Source organism: Typha angustifolia, chromosome 13, assembly GCF_048772165.1.
Source record: "Typha angustifolia cultivar Huaian chromosome 13, ASM4877216v1, whole genome shotgun sequence".
Lineage (NCBI taxonomy): Eukaryota > Viridiplantae > Streptophyta > Magnoliopsida > Poales > Typhaceae > Typha > Typha angustifolia.
This window is the reverse complement of record NC_133251.1, coordinates 6,768,956-6,791,941: the sequence shown is the minus strand read 5'-3', so window position 1 is coordinate 6,791,941 and position 22,986 is coordinate 6,768,956. Positions and strand designations below refer to the sequence as shown.

The window sequence follows — 22,986 nt, the reverse complement described above, 5'->3', positions numbered from 1 at the left end:
ACAATAGTTGGATTGTCAAAGATGTCTTTCTTCATGGCAAGCTTCACGAAACTATTTACTTACAATACCCACCAGCTTGTTGATGTAACTCACCATCTCAAGTATGTCATTTACACAAGGCCCTCTTTGGTCTTAAACAAGCTCCACGCCACCATTGGCTTGGTATTATAAGTTTATAACATTTCTACTTTAGCTTGGATACACAAGGTACTCACATGATATTTCCTTCTATATGTGGCACAATGGTCCGCACACTATGTTTCTTCTACTCTACGTGGATGATCTTATTATCACTAGGAGCCATCTGTCACTACTTCAGAGGTTTATCTCACAACTCTCACAAGCTTTCTCTATGAAGGATATAGGGCCGCTTAACGATTTCTTGGGGATATAAGTTCGTCAGACCCACTCATCTCTTACTATCTCTTAGGCTCGTTATGCTCTTCAGTTGCTTGAGCGGTTAGGACTATTTGGGTGCGAGCTTGCTAATAGCTTTATGATTGCTGGTCTCCAACTATCTACTCATGGATTGGGTCTCCTTCCTAACCTAATTGTTTATCGTCAAATGGTGGGATCATTTAGTATCTCACTCTTATGTTACGGTCCGACCTAGATCAAGCTAGAGCGAGGAGCGAGGGAACGTTGGGTTTGAAGACTTGCTGTTTATAATAAGGACTATGAGTTTTATTTTTACTAGATTTAGATTATTGTATAGTTAAGTTAATTATAACCAACTAGACCCAATAGTCTAACCTTTATTTTGCACTTGATTGCATAAGAGCTAGTCAGACTCGAGCTCAGTGAGCTAGGGGTCAACCGAGTTGAGTCTAAAAACTGAGTCGAGTTTGTAATTTGATTAGGATAGCCGCCTATACCTATTGAAGCACAAATTGATGAATGAACTATTTTCTTGCATTAGGAGTAGTTGGTAATTAGCTTTCACTAACCCTAGCTCGCCACCGACCATCACCATCATCACCAAGTGCTACAACCACCCCTTCCACCTCCACGCGTGGCCACCCTCTCGAGCCAGCACTCACTTTACAAGTATCCTATGACAGTCAAACCACTTAGGGGATCGTTACATCTTAGCTGACTTGACTTAGCTTTTGCACTAAGCTATGTCTGCCAATTTATGCATAAGCCCACCATTGCCCATGTAGAAGTAGTGAAACAAAAATTTTACTATGTTAATAGAACTATTACTCATGGACTTCATTTTCAAAATACAAAATCACTATCTTTGCTGGCATTCTTAGATGTAGATTGGGTTGGGTGCCCGGATAGTCACCGATCAACTACTGGCTATGCTACTTGGGCCTAACTTAATCTCATGGGGAGCAAAGAAACAAGCAACAGTCTCTCTTCCTAGCTCTGAGGCAGAATATCGAGCACTTGCCTCCACCTTTGCTAAGATATTATGATTTCTTTATTTACTTTGGCTACTTCGTGTCACCTTGATATCTCCTCCTATCTTACATTGTGACAATAGTAGCGCCATATACAAGTCCAAGAATACAGTGTTCCACAGCTGCACCAAACGTATTGTAATTGATGTTCACTTTGTTCAAGAACATGTTCTCAATGGTACCAGCCGTGTGGTCCACATTCCATATACAAATCATTCATGCACGTCTTCACCAAATCCCTCTCGAGTCCTCGATTCTTGTCACTTCAAGGCAAGTTCATGGTTCGAGATATCCCACCCTGAGCTTGAAGGATCTCAGAATCACATTATTCTCTCAAGTTGTCACATATTTAGAAGGCTTAGTTACTATACTTGAGATATCTTAGAATACTATTCCAAATTTTGCAATTTGTACAAATTTATTAAATAGTGAAATGAAAAACCAAGGAACATAAGAGTTCCCATTCTCACACTGAAATTTTTTGAAATAGCTTTTCCTCCAAGTTTTCTGTCTGTGTTAACTCACTAATTACTCTAAAAACTTATATTATTATAGAACGATAATTTTTATATTTCATATTTAGCACTCCCTCTTATTTTTGGGTTAAGACATTTTGATAAGCTCAAGAGCAGATTTACTTTAAATATATTGAGTTTTATATTTTCAAACAAAGACGAGCATATAAGGATTTGAACTTATGATCTCTAGCTTTGGTACTATGTTAAACTCAATGTAAGCTATAAAAACTAAATCCATTAGTTTGGAATAATTTTTATATTTTATATTTAATAGCCTCTGAGTTTAATATGACAAAGCGAAGGAAGACGTGGCCGGGGAGAGGGAAGGTGAGAATAATCAGGGTGTATGAGGAGGTAAAGGGAAAAGAGCACTCGGTAAGAAGGGAGAGAGGACAGAGGAAGGGCGAATGCAGTGAAAACTCTCATCAGAGAAGAGGAGAACACTGGGGATTGCGGGCACATGTCCAGCCAAGCTAAAAAATTGGTTGGATTAATTCGTCTGCGTCGGTGGCGTCGCCATGCACAGGCACCGCACTGTCCTTTTCTATGGCTTTACATGATCACCTTCGCTAATAATGCTTGCAGCTCTGCTATTGTTGGTTGTACTACTCGTACCCTTTTGCGGTGCATGATTATTTCATCTCTCTTCTATGATAGGATACTTTGGCATTTGTTTTAATTAAGACCAATATTTTTTTAACAATAAAGGTTGTTGAGATCTGATCTGCAATTTATCTCTCTTAAAAAAGAAGTCCTCTCCCTTATCTTGTATTAGTTATATATTCCTTAGGGATTAGCCGGTGAACGGTGTCTGCTTCCAATCTGCTCCCTAGCTACTTCCCTCCAAACTTGCCCGTTCACTTGTAAAATAATAATAAAGTTTATTATTTTATGTCTTCTCACATTTGATAAGTACTAATTTGCCCTTGAGAGTATCCATTGGCCTTATGGATTTACTAACATTATTATTAAAAAAAATTGAGTGCATCTCTATATTGGGCAGTAAAAGTATACGTAGATGAATATCCTGGCAGAACACATGTGACTGAACTATACATACAAATGTTTAAATCCTAACAGGATAGTGGTCCAAACATTTAAAAAGATTAAAACAAAAGGAAAGAAGGAAATAATGGCAAATTCATTGGTGATTCTTGGCAGATGGACAACTTTTAGATGACAAAGTGATTATGTTTGAAAGAATGCAGTCCAATTTATCTTTTGTAGTGTCTGGTGAATTTACTTTTGCTTTGTAACTCTAAATACTAGTACTATATGTGAGATATGCTTAGAGAGAACAAACTAGATGTGCTATTACCCTTCTCTGTACATATGAGTTGCTTTTAAATTCTCCAATATATTTGTTTTCTGTTTCACAAACTATCATTTTTACGAGTCTATTGACTGTTTGGAATTGAGATCCAAAGGACTTGGTGGGGGCAATCTGAAATGGACCTTTAAAATAAAGCATTGGAGTGTGCCAGAGGTCCGAGACATCATCCTATTCTTATTTTCAAGACTTAAGCCTATGTTCACTTGATGAATAATTTTTTTTTATTCTAAAATATAAATTCTTATTTAGAATAACAATTAAATATTATAATAATTTAATTTTAGAATATAAATACTATTCACCAAAATTACATCTTATACACCCACTAACCCAATAATTAATTTATTCCTTAATATCTATCTCATTGACCTATTTTATATCAAACCAAAGGGTATTCACAATAATTTCATAAAAAAATTAAACATATTTGTTTTTTGAAAAAAAATTTATCCCTTTATATCACATTAAAGATAATTATTATATCTTTATTCCAAACTACAAACTAACATATAAATAGTTATTCCTATAAAAACGATCTTATTTTGGAAAAAAACAAGAAGGAATACCTATTTTATAATAAACCTTATTCCTAAGTAACAAAAAGAATATTTATGTAAATAACATATATTTTTTCTATGAATATATATATATATATATATATATATATATATATATGTAGTTACTAGATAATAAAATTAACCACCATATTATGTTGATACAAATATAAATAGAGCGCTTTCTGTACCGTAGAAGTAACTGTTTATTAATCAGCTTGATAAAGATTTAACGGTTAATATCCTCAAGGATATAATAGAAATGTAAAAAAAATCAAAAGATATTGTATAGGTTAACTTGATGTAGATCTAACGTTTACATATCTCATGCTGAAAGACTTGTGCTAAGTCAGTTCGTAGCTCTAATCCTTTATACTACATGGCCACCTCTATCCTTCTTATATCTACTATGAGGAAACTTGAAACTCTTATGAGAGACTTTTGGTGGGTACTCGCCATTTATACCTTCGTAGCTAGGATCAACTATGTAGACTGATGCAATAAGGCGATCTAGGAATTTGCAAGCCTAAGTTAGTTAATAAAAGCTTAATATTAAAACTGGCATTGAGTCGTGTTAGCTATTAGGGCTAGTCCAAATAGGACTCATTGTACCCGATCTTTATATATAGAGGGGCTAGACTTTTTTGTTTAATCATCTAATTATTAAGAAATTATTTTATCATTGAATTTATCTTAGGAGTAAGAGTAAGATAATCTAGGAGTAGAAGTAAATTAATTATAGTTGTTTATTTTTCTATAAGTATATTTAACTTAGAACCCTAATTAAACCTCCAAATCATAGCCACCATCACCTCCATAAGCCACCCTACCCTACAACCGTCCACCATCACCCTTGGCCTTACGACGACCATTGCAATATCGAATAATTACCAATTTGTATAGTTATGACCTTCCTCCATTATTTTAATTTTAATTTTTCACTGCAACCTTCGATTCACATGAAACAAAAACCATTAAAACAATAACTCACGAGGCTATAACTTATAAAAATATTATAATTTTGTTATGTCCAGATCATTCCAAATCTGGTCCGTAACAAAATCTCATAATTAGAGACCAATTATGATATGAATATATAGCTTAACCACTTAGCTTATTTGGTAGGAAATATTGCATTGCATTTTGTTAACTATATTAAAAATCACTGACTATATTAGTGACTTACAATAATAAGCTGCCAAGTTTTTGAACGGTTTATATGATCTTATCTAGTTTGTTATTTACATCAACCAAGTTACTTACCGAGTCAAATAAACGTTAACGTTAACAATTTGGATATATGGATATATGGTTTGGTGTGTATATATATATATATATAAAGATAGTTTTCAAACCGTTTGTACGAAAAATCAAAAATAATTTTTTGAGTTTGCTGAGAGTATGTCGGAGTTTTGATGACTCGATATTGACCCAAGTATGACTGAACTTAACCATAACCTATTCGGCCGAAAGTGGGCCTAAAACCACTTGTGGATTGGATGATCAAACCAGACCCTGTTCAGATGTCCACTTCCTTCTTTACCATGTTTTTTTTTGGGGGACGACTTGATATCGAGATCTTCAAGTACTATTTAGTGTAAAATTCTTTTTCTCATTCACCTAGGCTTTATTCTTGAGCAGATCTCTCAGTTCCACTTATAAGAAGATTTATAATATACTTCAATGAATAGGCATAGATCTTCAAGTAATGTGTTGCATTCGAACTTTTAGAAACTGGTATGGCTATACTTTTTGGACATGAGAGTTTCAAGCCAAATTTAATCAGTATATGCTTTTTTGTCTTCTAATCTTGCAACCATAGTTGTCTCTCTCATTTTCTTCGGATTGAGCAAGCAGTCTAGAGCACTGGTACGTTTGGTTAGAGAATTTTATCAAGGAATAAGAACCACAGAAAGCTAACTAACATGAAAATGGCTGCAATATAGAAGGTTTATTGTGGTTGCCGGTACGAGTTTTCCGCGAAACTCTTAAACACCAATCATGCAACAAACTGAAAAGAAAAAGAACACAAGTGAATTAGTTAATAATCTCTCAGTATAGGTACATAATATTCCAACATTAGATACAATCTGCCAAAAAAATTAAAATTTCTAGGCCGATCAATGTCGGAGCTCTGAAAAGCTAGGTACAACAAAATTTCAGGTGTTTCTCAAATTCAATTTAAAGGTCAGTAAGAATCACTGAGATGTTAAGCATGTTTAGGAAGGACCAAACAATAAAAACATTGAACCGATCCACAGGACTCCTGCCAAGGTGGGGTTTAGAGAGAACAGCTTTACTCTTACTACTCAGCTGGTTATTTCCTCGACTTGAACCCATAATTCTAAGTTATGAGGCAAGCCTTTACCATCACAATGAGTAATGCCTTCTAAATGAATTGTAGTAAAAGAATCACAAAAGATGAATTTGATAGAAAATCTTAGTGTTATTGAGCTGCAGCTGGATGCCACACACATTTTTTTTTTGACATCACTACTATAATCTGCCAGAGAGCATAGAACTGCGGCATAGCGTCCAGTACTCTCTGAAGCCAATACGGATCCAAGGCAGTGAGGGAGGTAGATTGGTGTGCAAAGTTGATGGAATTCTGCAACAGAAGTTCAAAAGTTGGTTAGCAAAAGAAAAGAACGGTCAAACAGAGAATAGAATAATTTCATGCAATGACCTTTGACCGCTTAGGAACCCATATGCCAATGATTTGCCAAAAGAGGAGGCAACCCCATGAAATGTTTTACTGTAATGTGGCCCAATGACTTGCCCTGCAATTGTTTGTCTCCATGTCAGTTCTTTCACTTTATAATAGTACTTGTCACTAGAAAGTCTTTCCAATATATTGTTTCTGATACAAATGAAATGCTAGTAACACATCTGTATCTAGTCAAGACACCTTAGTCTCCATTAACACGCCACAAGACAGCAGGTGATTTTTTTTTATCTGTGGCCCTCACAAATTGCCACATCTCTCAAGGGTGTAATGAGTGAGACAGCATAATTAAAGCAGGGTTTCAGTAGGTTGATCTTATATGTCTTACATAGACCCAAATAAGAAAAGTTACCATTTAATTCACTGAAAATAGCAGGAAAAATGTGTTGATTGAAGATGCCAAATATAAAGAAAAAGCATATCTTCCAAGTTCTGATGGTTATAAATTTACAAATCAGTGAAACAATGTTATATAATGGTACTTAATGTGTACATTGTGATGTTGGAGAATATTGCTCAAAATATTAATAAAATATATAGAAAGAATTGCTAAAGGACACGAGAATATCTTAATTTCCCTAATGCCTATCAACATAAACGAAGCTATCGTAAATAGAGACCTTCAACAAGGTCTGCCTTCTTACACGTCAGTGAGATGCATCAAGGTAAACTAAGAAAATTTAGTAAGAATGGAACTGATACTTCTAATATAGTATAGTGAAAAGTGAAATTGGCCATGCAGTTAGCAGCTTCAGAAGTATCTAAATAACACAAATAACAGTCCAAGAATGATTGCGGACAGCATAATTGACTAACAAGCTTCACAAGAGCTATACATGGATAGTGAGGGGATTAAACCTATCATGTGTATGATGGTTATTGGGTTTACTGAGAGACTATCGATGAATATCAAACAATAATATCTTAATATAGGTCAGGAAAAAAAACTCTCTACAGAAATAGTGTACATACTGCTTCGAGGGATTCCAGAGAAAAATAAGGATGGAGTCTGTACAGGGAATGAAAAGGGTAGAACACAATTTAGTGAAAGGTACAGTGGCACTTTACCAATTGTAGCGTAGTTACTATGTAGAAGTGAAAGCAAAGTTTCTGATCCTTCATCTGACTGTCCATAATCTGCATGACTATACATAGATGGAACTGATATGGACTCAAACCATATTCCAGAGGGAAATCTGCTCCTCCTTGTGAACCACAGTAATATTTCAGCATAAGGCACAGCATGAAGGACAGATATCATTATCTCAATCAAGATGCAGACGAAAGTTATCATGGTTCTCAAGATGGTGAAGAAAATGTAGAATACGGATGTTGTTGGTAAAAGAAGTAGGAAGGGTGTAAAGAACAATGAACCCACTACATGTTGTTCAACCGTGTAGTCATAGCTATCTAACCTTTCCCGAAGTGGGTTCCACTTCCGTCCTCTGCAAATAAAATTTCTAAATTAGTCATAGCTCATTAAAAAACGGAAATTTGAAAGACCAAAATAGCTTAGGACTTCAGGCATGACTCCATTAATGGCTTATCCAAATACACAGATCAATTTCTGCACCAAGGGGAGTGCTGCTCATTGAATTATGGCTTCAACTGGCCTTCCTTACCAATTACTTTTGCCATTCAGTCACTATTTACTACTACCATAATAAAGAGGAAATGAGAATGCATACATTCTTGAGGTTAGAGGCATGAGAACTCTAATATGCATATTACCATAAAGTTATGAAGTATATCCACAAGTCATGAGAATTACTATATTATCACCACTTCATTATGAAAATTCTTCTGATCAAAGCACTAAATGATAGCTGCCTTCTCACAGATATGGGGTATTCAACAGATCAATGGTTCCTATGAGACAGTATAAATGAGGTAACAGCAGGTTCACCAACAAGAAATTACTCAATTTGCTAGCCTCTTGTGTAGCAATGAAACTAATACCTGAAAAGGCGCCACAATGATGCCAAAGCCTGTAGCTGTTGTGAATACAGAAAAGAGATTAACCAATGAAGAGTTGTAACATGCAAAGTTGCAAGCTTGAGCAGGTCTATGCACAAAGCGGCTGGCACAGTTAGACCAAAAACAATTCCTGATAATGCAAGCCCCTCAATGATATATCTCAGGGAAGTAGACATAAAAGACCAAAGGGTAGAGAAAATTTGAACTGCATTGAGTGAAATCATGCCAAGAAGCTCTGCTAGCTCAGTGTTCAGCTTAAAGCCAGCAGGAACACCCATTAACCACACACAACCAGAACGTAACGCATTGTCCGTCATGTAGTGAACAACAGCAAGAATCTTCAACCAGATAGCATCAGCATTAATCAATAATAATACTCCAAAAACAATGCCTAGCATAACATCCACACCAACACTAGACCAGTTGAAGTGCTTCTGGAGGGCAGCTTTATGTGCATATTCAATATTTGACTGTGAACTGCAGATAAGACGAAATGTGTGACACTAAGAAAAGTCGAGATCCAATATAAATTGCTGGGCGATCTTGTACACATTTTTCATTTACCTGAAACTAGTATCTTGAAGGAAAATTGGCCAATAAAGAATCTGACAACTGCGTATGTGCACATTTTTCCATGTGTTTTGAAACATCTTTTCTAGTACAAAGAAGAATGTTTGAGATCGGCGACTCAGATAATTGTAGAAGAATTGAAGGAAGAGGTAAGTAATACTGGAGATTGAAGCCACAATCACTGCCACAAAATGCCAAACCATCTCTATGAAGACAACTAGTCTGAATAGGAATTAAATCAAAGTCAGGACTCAGGAGAGGAACCCATGGTGTCATCCAAGTAAAAGCTTCCAAGAAAGAGAAATTACATGGGTTTACAGAAGAAATGGATCACAGGATTAACGATACCAATACGATGGTCCAAAAGTACACTAGCAGCATTTGAACAGTTAAGCGCCAATATAACTGAATCCTGCAAGTCAGTTTGGAGGAACAAACCTAACTAGCTGCAAACATACTGGAAAGAGTACTGATCTAATGAACAAGTTTGACATAATTACCAAATCAAGAAATGGTTTCTTCTGAAGGTCATTTATCCAATTTGGTTTCTTGGAGGGTGACCTCACTTGCAAAGAGAAACCCCAAGAGCTCAAAGACAAATGATTTCTACCATAACTTGGCTGGTCATATATTACTACCTACAATTAACCAAGAAGAATTAGAATTATCACATCAAGCACTGAGGTACTTTATGCAGGGAAAAAAGAAGCAAAGTTTTCTCGACTTACATACGTGAGCATCACAGGCTGCAATTGTATCACCATTTAGATGTATGTGATGCAGCTCCGGTATTACTTTGGACTCTTCACCCAACATTCTTTTAGATCTATACAGTAGCTGGATCCAGTTACCACTTCTTATTGATGAGTTTGTATGATGTTCTATAAGACCTTCTAATGCTTTGCAACCACATTTCCATCTTCTATGATTATAATCAGATGCTGCTCCTGCACAAGATTTCTCATGACATTGACCATCCATGCTGTCCAAATTCTTGTCTTTTAAGGAAAAATTTTGTGCCGGTCCAATACATTGTTGTTGCTTAAACTTGCTTCCAGAAAGCAGGTTCTTATTTTGATCGACCAATTCTGAGTCTGCATAAGGATCTGCAACACATTGTCCAAGAATAGCAAAAGCTGAAGTCTCTTGAAGTTGCAGAGGCATTTTCCCATTTGCAAAATGAAGCATTTCCTGTGTCATAAAAGAACCTAAGACTGAAAAGTGATCTTAAAGACAATATGAATGCAAAATTTAACAAAAGTTCACGAGCTTCAGCATGGTTGCAAACTTGCAATCATATCTAAAATGTTTCAGCTTCAATGGTAATGGCATTACTGATCAGAACAATTGTCCCTGATGTACCTTGATTGGCCACACTGCAAAATGTATCGACACCAACTACGTAATGGAAAACAATCAATCACACATATGATATATAGAAACCTGTCAAATGGATGCAATGTGTCTCTCAATATATACTTGGGTTAATTATTCAGTGTTCAACTGATTAACATATCCTGACGGAAACTTGTAAGTTGAACATTTAGATGAAGTTCAATGCAAGTTGTATAAATCAGAAAAAAAATTATCAAGGTTCTAAGTATCAGTTTTAGAATCAGGATCGGGTGCTTGAAAAAACGACACATATCGGCCATATCAGCTGTATCGGCCTTCCATTTCAAGCAATTCGGAGTGGGGATCGACTAAATCAGCCATATCGATTAATCCGTTTCGGCGATACAGATTGGGATCAGCTGATACTTGAATCCATGGAAATTATCATCTTTTACATTACCAGACTGTAATGTTAGGCTGGAACTATTGATTGTTTCTTTTGTTAACAGCTAGCTGCCTAGGTTAGAAGTATGCGTTCCAGACCCAAAAGAATTTCCACTTATGGAGAAAGGGAAACAAAAAGAAATGTGCAAGCATCTAGGAAGCATTTCATGATACAACAACGGGAGTCAAAAAAAGCCAATTGTGTGCTCAAAGAGGCATTGGGGCCAAGGTCCAAACATCCAAAGTTTTTTATTTCGATTTCCCACTCTTTAAAAATAAAAATAAAAATAAATAGAAAAATCAGAGTTTCAGCAAATTCTAGCAGTTGTACCTCTAGTTTCAGAAGTTTCACTTGCACTCCATCTCTTAATGTATAAGAACTGACATAATTCAGAACTAGCAATAACTAGAAAAAAAATTCAGAATAATAACAGAAATTATGACATTTTGTCAGACATTTAGCATAATGAAATATCTATAGAACCAAATACTTGAGGTAGCTACAACTCCAACACCCGAAACCAATTAGCTTACCAGCTCGGGTTGAGTTTCTGGTCAGTCATGGCAAAGCTGATACATTTTGGCTGAAACTGAACGATTTTGGCCCAAAACTCAAAACCATGATTATAATATGATTAAACAGCAAGGCTGGCATCCATCATAGATAATTATGACTACTACATTTTAAATCCATAAGTAGAGCTTATAATACAAGCATTCAAAGAGGAAAGAAAACAATAAGATGCAACTTGGGAAAATTAAACTGAGAATAACAAGAAAAAAGAAAGATCAAAGAGGTAAACAATTACAAAATCAGACTTAAAAAGATAAATACATTAAACAGAAAAGCCAATATCAACTTCTACTACAACACTGGTATATGAAAACTTAACGTTATATGTCCTTGTAAAAAAGCAGAAGTTATCAAGTATAATAAACATGAGATTGAAGTGAAGGTTACAAGGACACGGAAGATCTAAAAAATAAAACTGTGAACCTATACATGGCACTTATCAACTTCTATGAATAACAAGGCAATCTAGAGGTTGCAAACTTGCAATGCATAAAGAAAATATGACAAAGATGCTATGTACCAATTCAATAAGCCTGTAGTCGAAGCATAAACAAACACCAAACATTGTATTAAAGTATAAGTGCCAAGATAAACCAAATCGATCTTGTACTCAAACCCCAAATTCTGAACTTGAAGCGCAAAGTCTATATGTCTATCTAGTCTAATAATGACAAATGGCTTTGATTGAACCACTATTAAAGGAATAAATCATACCTAAGAGTATAGGAATGGTATTAACCTCATGAGACCAGACTGCTGCAGTACACTAATTATATTCATCCATCAAGAAGGATAATGGAACATTGAAAATATTATGCTAGGGTAAAGGAACTACCACACCTCAGAAATTCCATGATCAATATGGAGAAGAAAATGAGTCTCGCAAGCACTACACGTTCTCAATCGGTAGCCTGATCTCTAAGAAGATTTTCATTGGCTGTTGCAAACACCATTTTTGCAATAGAAATATATTGGATCAGTTCAATCTATTGTAGGTAAATAGAAACAAATGTCTAACCTCTTGTCCTTGGCTTGGGAACAGTTCAGTGCCAAGGCACACCATTCCTGCCATGGAATGAGGACTCCTTTTCTTAACATCCAAATGTTAAAGTCAGGTAAACACAAGAGCCATTGAACTGGATTCCATATTAGAAGTAAGGACTTCATTAATTGGAATCAATGTCAAATGATGGTGAAATGACAGGACTATCTTTTGATAGGTCAAAGGTGTAAGATAGGTAGCTTAACATGCCAACCATTTCAAAATAATGGTAAACAAATGCAACCCTAAGGTCATTGACCGAAGGATTTTTCTTCAAATTATCTTAAACAGAAAATAGTATGTCTTTTGGGACCTATCTCACCTTCAATCTTTGCTACTACAGTCACTCTATTCCATAAATTTGAAGTTCTATATATTTCTTTTGTTGTTCAGAAATGATAAAGAAGCCAAGCATATAATAACATATACAAAATATATGCAGTATAAAACTATGAGCAGCAAGGAAAGGATCAAATAATTTCATAAGGTCCATATACTCTCGAGATATCTATATCCTCCAGGCTATAAGATGATAATGCCATAAAAGCCCTCAAGATGTACTATACATGGCACAGTGCTGCCGTTTATCTGTTGAATTAGTAAAGAGACCAGAATCAAATTAGCAGATTACCGCGGACGCTCACCTATAGTAAATAAAATTCAAGTGACTAAATGAACATTGATGCCAATTGGTTGACATTAACATGTGGACCAATCTATTAAGCACAAAAACTAGAAAATTTAGACTAATCACTCAACATCTCTCAATCGCAGACTAATTTACAGCCTCTGCTCCTAGTCTTCTAGCTTAAATGATTATAGAATTGACAAAAGCTGAAAAGAAAGAATTAAAACAGAATTCAAATTATAAAAAGGAAAAGGTTGAAAAGTAATTTATCAAATTTTCGAAGTCTTCAAGCTCTCTTACTATGACAAGGAAGGCTACAAATCATCGAAGAGTGTTCAAAACTTGGTTCTTTGGCAAATGAATCATCAAAACTGACTAGAAGACCGAGCCCTAGCTTCCTCCCTTCTACTACTGTAAATTCTATACGAGTGGGCTACATCGTCTCCCTCCTAAACGCAAGAAATGATCTAATGCCAATACGAGCCAGCTTACTGTCAGACTCTTCACACATAACAGAAAAATACTCTAACCATAAACATTGTTATCGCGGATACGAATCTAAGCATTCAAATTACCTTAAGATCTTCGCATCGTGGAAAACAAGCCGAGATCTTTAGCATAGGAACTGCGGTAGCAACAACGGCATCAACGGAGCTCCCGCATGTCATGTACCACCCGAACAGTAAAAGATCCGAAGAGGGTTCGACACGAGCAAGCTTGTCTGGCCACCAAATCCTGCATTTCTTCCTGTGAGTCATCCTTGGAAGATCCGGACCAAGAAGAAGAACGAATCTTGAAGGGGAGGCTCGAGAAATTATAAGCCAATCTGGGTGAGATCGAAAAGAGGGAAACGAAGGAGCAGCGAAGCGGAGAGGAGGCTAGCCTAGCCACAGTCTGTATGGCTCGGGGGAGTTAGATTGCCCACAATTACTCATGTCCCTAATTAACTCATAAATAAAGTTAGACGTAATAGAGTTATTGAGATTCAATTAATACAAAACAAAAATTAACAGGGATACTTGTAGTTGTTCTCTCACTTGAAATTATCCAACAATTCCCCATCTCCTTCCTTATTTCCCATGTCTCTTACGCGTGAACAATGGTGGTCACCTTGGCCTTGATTAATTCTATGGGAGCAGCCTTCCTCACCCCCGTTTCTACCTGAATGTGAAGCTCTCTGATTCCTGAGTTGACATATCGATTGCCGTCTCCGAGTGTAATGATCAGAATCACCGCAGAATGGAAAGCTGGAAAACTAAAATAGCAGAAATTAATGAGGAAATCAAGTAAGATAACCATCCAATCCTACTAGATTGGTCAAAGCTCATTTAATAGAGATTTGGTGAGGGTGTTCTAGCAGAACAAAAATTGCAGTATTTATATATATCGAGGATATCGTTCTCATGCCTGATTGATCAGAATCAGACATCAACTATCATCACGTGTGTAGCACACGCTGACTTATGGGATAGGTCGAAAGGAGATGAGATGATATGCGTGTATGGGTGAAAACGGATCGGATACGGATCGGATAGTGCTCAACTCATATCCGGATCCGTATTTTTAATTCGGATACGGATATTGGACGGATAGCAAAATTTAAAACCATATCCTAACTAAACGGATACGGATAATTTTCGGATAAATGATCGGATCTTAAACGGATATTGATTGAATTTAAAATAATTATAATATTTTATTTAAATATAATTAATACAAAATTGTTAGGTTTTTATTTGTTGGCAATTGTGTACAAAATATTCTAAGTGTATTTTTTCATGTATATGAGCTTTACACAAGTCTAGAATATCTCTGGTTTGAAGAATTGCAAGATTAGTGGAGAAAAGCTGTTGAGTTCACACCGCGTTCGAACGCGGTGTGTTCACAAAAGCGTTCGAACGCGGTGCATTCACAAACGCGTCCGAACGCGGGTACTGCGTTCACACAGACCGATAGCAACGTTCACAAACGTGTTCGAACGCAACCTGAAGAATTCAAGCTGTTGCGTTCGAACGCACCTGAGATTAAGTCAGGCCGTTCGAACGAACCCAGGCCGCGTTCGAACGCACCTATGAAGTTTGCAATTTATTGGATTTTCGTGAGTACGGATAAGACTTGGATTTGGCTCTATCTTGAAGATCATATATAAGAATTGTGATGCCCTATCTATAGGGTAGTTGAAGAAGCATTATTGAAGGAGATTTCTTGAGGCTACATCGGTTCTTCAACGAACAAGGTTCTACTCATCTATAAGAATTTAATCTTTCGTCTTAAGGGCTATCTAGACGAAAGATCAATCTCGAGGGCTACTGAGATTAAACTTCAATCACGAGAAGCAGTGAATCATGGGTTCTAGCGATCAAGATTGAGAGGAACAAAGTCGTTTGAATCGACGGGTTATTTTGTGAGTCAGTCTTGTAACTGCTACTATCATAGTGATTGGTTTTGATCCGAGTTTGGATCTGTGGTTTTCTTTTCCCGTTTTGGGTTTTTCCATGTTAAAATCTTGGCGTTCATCTTTGCTTTCATTCTTAATATTTCTTCGGACTTTTACTTAAGCGAACGAGCAATATCATTGCCTAGTGTTTAGATACATATGTGTGTCTAGGGGTTTTTTCAATTGGTATCAGAGCAGGTTCTCTCACCCTTTGAGAGAGATCATATAGGCATGGGTTTTCATAGAGATGGACCCTCATCTATTAGACCTCCTATTCTAGATGGATCAAATTATGGATATTGGAAAGCTAGGATGAGAGCTTATTTGAAGTCTATAGAAAAGCGAGTATGGATGGCCATTGTGAACGGTTGGAGTCCACCAATATACATGGTGAATGATGAGTTTATTGAGAAACTGATTGAATCATGGGATAAGACAGATTATGAAAAAGTTGATTGGAATAGCAAAATAATAAATGTAATTTTTAGTTGTGTTTCCTCGGAAGAATTTAGAAGAATTTCTACTTGTGAAATAGCAAGAGAAGCCTGGCCGATCTTAGAAACAACTCATGAAGAAACTATGGCCGTAAAACTTTCAAAACTTCAGAGGTTGACTACTAGTTTTGAAACCCTACGTATGGAGGAGAATGAAACATTTGATGAGTTCTATGCAAAGCTGAGTGATATAGTCAACTCCAGTTTCAACCTACGAGAGAAAATTCTTAAAAACAGAATTGTCCGTAAGATCCTTAGGTCTCTTCCAGAAAGGTTTCAAGCAAAAGTTATAGCTATTGAGGAAAGTAAGGACATTAACTCTATGAAAGTTAAACAATTGGTAGGAAATCTACAAACATTTGAGTCTAGTCTTTCAAAACCGAGGAAGTCCAAAGGGATGGCTCTATCCACTGTTGAACAAAATTTAGAGGAATATGATGATGAAGGTGATTTAGATGTTGAGATGTTGGCTATGTTTGTCAAAAAGTTCAATAAATTCTTTCAGAAGCCAAACAAGTTGAATGCTGAAAAATTTGAAAAAAGCAAAGCTTTTGTGAAAAAGAAGAATTCTGTGAGTTCGAATACAGGTGTGAGCAACAACAATGTCAAACAGAAAAATAAGAATTCTGAGAATAAAGTTCAATGTTTTGAATGTTCTGGTTTTGGACACATCACACAGGAATGCCCTAATCATCTTAAGAGGAAGGGCAAAACTATGAAAGTTACTTGGGATGACTCAGATGAATCTAATAATGATTCTGAAAAGAACGAAGAAAACTTTGTAGCCTTTGCCTCTTCTCTACTTAATACTTACTCTGTTATTGATACTGATAGTACAGATGATTTTGATATGCTACCAGCTAAGGAAGATGAATCTGAAATTCAAAAGGCATATAATGACTTGTACCTGGAGTCGTTTAAACTCAAGAAAAGCAATCTTAGACTACTTCAACGACTCAAGGTAATGGAACCAGAAAGAATTCAATTTGAGGAGAAGTACAAATTGGAGCTTGAACGTGTCAAAGACCTTTCTGAACAACTTGACAATGCGAAAAATAAAATGAAGACTGATGAAATTGAACTAGAGCGATTGCATAAGGAAGTTACATTTCTAAAAGGGAAGAACAAACTGGATGAAATTCTAAAAGCTCAAATCTCTGGAAAAGACAGGTATGGTGTTGGATATACTGGTAATTCAAATAATAATAAAACTGTTTTTGTTTCTGCAGGTATACAAAAGGAAGAATACCTGAAGCCATCAATCGCATTTTCAAAGCAATCCTGGATGAATCTTTCTAAACTGAAGTTGAATCTACAAACTAGTGAATCTTCAACGGTACCAAAGGTAAACTCTAGTCACACTCCTCGACGAAAGGTGAGTAGAAAAGGGTTTGTTCCGATATGCTATCATTGCTGCATTCTAGGGCATATTCGACCCCATTGCAAATTTTTGCAAAAACCTAGAAGTGCTTTCATTTATGGGATGAAAACAAATGCCATATGGATCAAGAAAAGTGACTTGAAATGTTATATTGTACATACTACCTTGAAAGCTTTAAATTCTGATTTGTGGTATTTAGACAGTGGCTGTTCAAGACATATGTCAGGCGGCAAATCCTTATTTTCTAATCTCGAAGAACATGAAGGGGGAGTTGTGACATTTGGAGATGGTAACTCATCCAAGGTAATAGGTAAAGGAAAGGTAAGTACTCTAGGGATTCGTATTCTTGAAAATGTTTTTTATGTTAAGGGCTTGAAAACAAATCTACTAAGCATCAGTCAATTTTGTGATGAAGGTTATGAGGTAAAATTCTCCAAAAATGATTGTACTATTCTAGATCATGATGGTAATGTTATATGTTTTAGATCTAGAACATCTGATAATTGCTATGTTGTTAGAACTTCATATAATCTGAAATGTAACAATGCAAAACATGCTAGAACTCCTATGAGTATAACTACCAAACTAGAAAAAGACACTTCAGAAAAATTGTTGATTAGACACTATATAGGAGCATGATTGATAGTCTTTTGTACTTAACTACTAGTAGACCTGACATTGCATTTAGTGTCGATGTGTGTGCTAAGTTTCAGTCTGAACCTAAGGAGACACATTTGTTTGCTGTGAAACGTATTATAAAATATATTAGTGGCACAGTTGATTTAGGTATCTGGTTTACTTATGATTTGGGTGCTATCATATCAGGATACACGGATTCTGATTGGGCAGGTTCATGTGATGATAGAAAAGGTACTTCAGGTGGATGTTTTTATGTTGGAAACAATCTGGTTGCTTAGTACAGTAAGAAACAAAACTCGATATATTTATTTACTGCGGAGGTCGAGTACATTGCAGCAGGGAGTTGTTGTTCTCAGTTACTATAGATGAAATAGATGGTCAAGGATTATGGCATTGAAAAAGATACTATGGTGCTTTATTGTGACAACATGAGTGCTATTAATATATCGAAAAATCATGTTCAACACTCGCGTACAAAACATATTGATATCCGACATCATTTTATACGCGAGTTAGTTGAAGACAAAACAATAGCACTAGAACATGTTGAGACAGAGAAACAGTTGGGTGATTTATTTACAAAACCTTTGGATTTACAGAGATTTGAGTATCTTCGTACTTCTTTAGGGATTTGTGCTTTAGACTGATTTTATTGGGATTTGTGTTCTTTTTAGTTTGTGAGTTTCTTTCGTTTCGTTTTTTTAGGTTTTCTTTTACTCTGAAATTTTCCTTGGTTTTAAGTTTCAAATTTGCCGAGAGTTTTTGTCATAAAAAAAAAATTGATGTACTCCTAGGTTCAATAATATACTCTTGACATAAAAATATGATTTTTCTCTTGATTATGAGTTATTATAGTCAATTTTGTCATCTTGTAATATATTGTATCAATTTTGATTTTGTCACTTCTTCGACTTCTATTATAATGAAACTAAACTTAATGCACTCATAACGTATGTGTATTCTTGAGTGAGCATGATATCATGAATTATTTTTTTAAATAGCTCATATTAACCTTGATTTGCATAGTTTGACCTCATGCTTAGTCATCAAAAATTTGTTCATAAAAGATCAATGAAAATGGCTACAATGAGTTAGTGTGAAAACCGTCTTGTTTAGAGTCCAGTTTGACTCAGTACATTATTTGCAAATTCAAAAAAATAATAGATGTGAATTTCTTCTTGCACTTTGTTTGATTTGTACTACAAGAAAAGGGCTATCTACTCATGTGTGAAAGCCATCATTGCACCTATTTTTTTAAAAAAAATATAGGAAAAATTCCTGTTATATTATGGAGAATAAGTCGAAAAGTGCAAAATTTTAATACTAAGTCGGTTTGACTACTGTGTTGCTTCATTGTTTATATAGGAAAGTTGTTTAAGAAGATTAGTTCATGTTATCTATGCTCATCTTGCATATGCGTATCGTTATGATCAATCAAGATTAATTTAAATTTGAGTGATGCATTAGAATTGATTATAATATACTTTTGATGACTTGATTGATCTGTATATGACTTATTTCATTTGATTGTCATATTTTATGTCTTGAATATATTTTGAATTTCTAGAAGTGCATTTCCAAAGTCTATTGATCTTGATTGATTTTGTGCGTTTTCACGTTTTGATAATGTTAACACCTTGATGTTTCTTGTGAGATTGAACGTGATATCTTTGAGTTTTCAAGAGAAAGATGGGTTTCATTTAGGGCCTTCATGGTTTCTAAATTTTTTTGAAATTCTTGCTTTTTTTTTTTGGTTGCTTTGGGCTTGTATTGAATTTTGCAACTTGTTTCTTTCTCAAAAATGCCTAAAAAAGTGACAGGGACCAAGAAACCAAGGCCGCATTCGTCACCGTCTTTGGCTCCAAAATTTTCTTCATCAACGGCTACCGGACGCTACAAACACAATTTTGACACTCGTCCTGTTATCTATAAAAGACCTGTGGTTATTTCAGATTTTTCTGAATTGGGGATTGAACAGATCTTTACTGAGCGTGGATGGTTATCTGTGTGTCGGATGAGCGGGACTGCTTATGTGGAAGTTGTTTGGGAATTTTATAGTAATGCCACGGTTTTAGATCACTGTATACGTTCTACTGTTCGTGGTGTGTCTGTATACTTGGACTCAGATGTTATTCGCGCTGAACTTCGTCTTCCTGATGGTGGGTTCCAGTATCCAACGTCTGCTCCACTTCCTGATGTCAATCAATATGCTGGTACTGTACTGATCAAAGGGGAACGTTGAAAGGGAAACATGATGCCGTATGCGAAGCTGACATCCGTGGCTCGCATGCTTCACCTTTTTTGTCTGTACAATGTCACCCCTAAGACTCGAGATTCTAGTATTAGTCTGGATCGTGCATTCCTTCTTCATGCGATGTTAGGTGTTTTGTCACAAATTGCCAAAGGGGGAGATTGTTAGGTTTTTATTTGTTGGCAATTGTGTACAAAATATTTTAAGTATATTTTTTCATGTATATAAGCTTTACACAAGTCTAGAATATCTCTGGTTTGAAGAATTGCAAGATTAGTGGAGAAAAGCTGTTGAGTTCACACCGCGTTCACAAACGCGTTCGAACGCGGTGCATTCACAAACGCGTTCGAACGCGGGTACTGCGTTTACACAGACCGAGAGCAGCGTTCACAAACGCGTTCGAACGCAACCTGAAGGATTCAAGTTGTCGCGTTCGAACGTAGTTGGGCCCGTTCGAACGCACCTGAGATTAAGTCAGGCCGTTCGAACGAACTCAGGCCGCGTTCAAACGCACCTATGAAGTTTGCAATTTATTGGATTTTCGTGAGTACAGATAAGACTTAGATTTGGCTCTATCTTGAAGATCATTTATAAGGATTGTGATGCCCTATCTCTAGGGTAGTTGAAGAAGCATTATTGAAAGAGACTTCTTGAGGCTACATCGGTTCTTCAACGAACAAGGTTCTACTCATTTACAAGAATTTAATCTTTCGTCTTAAGGGCTATCTAGACGAAAGATCAATTTTGAGGGCTACTGAGATTAAACTTCAATCACGAGAAGCAGTGAATCGTGGGTTCTAGTGATCAAGACTGAGAGGAACAAAGTCGTTTGGATCGACGGGTTGTTTTGTGAGTCAATCTTGTAACTACTACTATCATAGTGATTGATTTTGATCCGAGTTTGGATCCGTGGCCTTTTTTTTCTGTTTTGGGTTTTTCCACGTTAAAATCTTGGCGTTCATCTTTGCTTTCATTCTTAATATTTCTTCGGACTTTTACTTAAGCGAATGAGCGATATCATTGCCTAGTATTTAGATACATACGTGTGTCTAGGGGATTTTTCAAAATTATTAAGAGTTTTACAACAAATAATTTTTTTGTATGTCAAATATATAAAATTAGAGAAATTAATCTCTAAAAATAATATATAACGTATTATTAGTAATAATATTAATATTTACTATTTAAATAAGCAAACTAAAAACTGTAAATCATTTTAAAAAATATGCAGGTAAACGGATATCCGATATCCGTATTCGAATCCGAAAAATATATCCGACCCGTATCCGATTTTTTTTCAAAAATTCTATCCTTATCCGAATCCGAATCCGAATCCGAATCGGATAGAAATTTTTTATCCGAATCCGATCCGAGTCGGGTCGGATAGCGGGTTGGGTCGGAGTTAATCCGACCTGTCTTCACCCCTATACGCATTGTTTGATACGAACCGGGTCAAATTGAATTGAATCATGAAAATATTAGGCTCAATGAATTGACTCTATTTATTTTATAATTGATTTATATATATTTATCTCTAAAGCTTATGTCATGTAAGTCCTTAAGATAAGTTTACTTAAGTTATGTAAGACACTAAGACAAGTTTAATCAAATCATGTAAGTCACTATGATAAGTTCAATTAAGTCATATAAGTTTCTAAGGTAAGTTTTAGTTCAAATCGTATAAGTTTTTAGGGTTAAATTCGAGTATGACTTATTATATCCGATCTCTATATATGGGGGGTTGGACTTCTTTGTTTATTCATCCAAGTATCCAAACATGCAATGAAGAATTAAGAATTATGTTTTAGCCTTAGACTATCTTATCAGTAAGAGCAAGATAATTTATGAGTAGAACTAAATAAATCATAGTCGTTTATTTGCCTAGGAGTAGATCTAACATAGAGCCCTAATTCTACATTCAACTCATAGCCACTATCTTCCTTCAGTAGCTACCCTACTATACAGATGTCTACAATCACCTTTGGTCGTTCGCCACCTTCTGACAACCTCCGCAACATTGGATATTTATTAATCTGTCTTGTTTTGACATTCCTCTACTATTTTATTTATATCTTTTCATCTTGACCTCCAATTTATGTGAAATCAAACACATTAGAACCCTAACTTCTAAGGCTACCACTACTTAAATTTTCATAATTTTTTTACCTCTGACTCGATTCAAATCTGGTCTGTAACATTCATATCAAAGCCGACGCTGCTCGAATGATAGTTTACACAATCCAAGACGAACGAGGAGGGATTGACCATAGAGGACCAGGAACTCATCTCCATTCTTGTGAAAATTTCTCTGGCGCCCTTGCCACCATCACCAACAGTCGACTACGAGCTACTGGAGTCTCTCCAAGCCTGTGGGAATTTTTTAACGATGTCGTTGGATCCATCAGGAAGAGCTCCAAAAGGATCGGGAAGGCTCTCCAAGCCTTGATAATAGCTATCTAGGCTTGTTACCACCACCCTGTGTTGCAACAGCCACCAACCACCGACCACCGTGGAATAGGTGCCACCTCCACCTTCAAGTACTAATAATGGTGAAATCGTGAAAACCATCCAAACCGTGGCAATTATCCCTCCTCCAGTTGTAGTGGACACCCTCCATCTTTACAGATCGAACCCTCCATCGTAGCAGTACCGGGGCAAGCCCCAGCAATGGTTGC

The 22,986-nt window shown here is 36.0% G+C and overlaps 1 protein-coding gene across 2 annotated transcripts; it reads right to left on the bottom strand.

Annotated features, from left to right (window-relative positions):
* Nucleotides 1-5,832: 5,832 nt before the first annotated feature.
* LOC140773917 (uncharacterized) lies at nt 5,833-14,445 on the bottom strand. Of its 2 annotated transcripts, none has more exons than XM_073116702.1 (10): nt 14,147-14,445; nt 13,685-14,048; nt 9,815-10,277; nt 9,587-9,720; nt 9,395-9,498; nt 9,081-9,308; nt 8,499-8,993; nt 7,608-7,984; nt 6,501-6,594; nt 5,833-6,422 (listed from the first exon to the last, which is right to left on the bottom strand). In XM_073116702.1, the coding sequence occupies exons 2-10, from the start codon at nt 13,865-13,867 to the stop codon at nt 6,311-6,313; spliced, it is 2,190 nt and encodes a 729-aa protein (XP_072972803.1). In that variant the 5' UTR covers nt 13,868-14,048; nt 14,147-14,445; the 3' UTR covers nt 5,833-6,310. The 2 variants fall into 2 exon arrangements, with proteins under 2 accessions (XP_072972803.1, XP_072972802.1); XM_073116701.1 differs by having other exon boundaries at nt 9,587-9,724; nt 9,819-10,277.
* Between the last annotated feature and the right edge of the window lie 8,541 nt (nt 14,446-22,986).

Bases quoted from the DNA above. Each gene is read 5' to 3' on its own strand.
- LOC140773917 (XM_073116702.1), bottom strand. From the start codon at position 13,867: ATGACTCACAGGAAGAAATGCAGGATTTGGTGGCCAGACAAGCTTGCT. The intron at 10,278-13,684 runs GTAATTTGAATG...TTTATGACACAG, and splicing joins CACGATGCGAAGATCTTAAG to GAAATGCTTCATTTTGCAAA. The intron at 7,985-8,498 runs GTATTAGTTTCA...TTTTATTTGCAG, and splicing joins TCATTGTGGCGCCTTTTCAG to AGGACGGAAGTGGAACCCAC.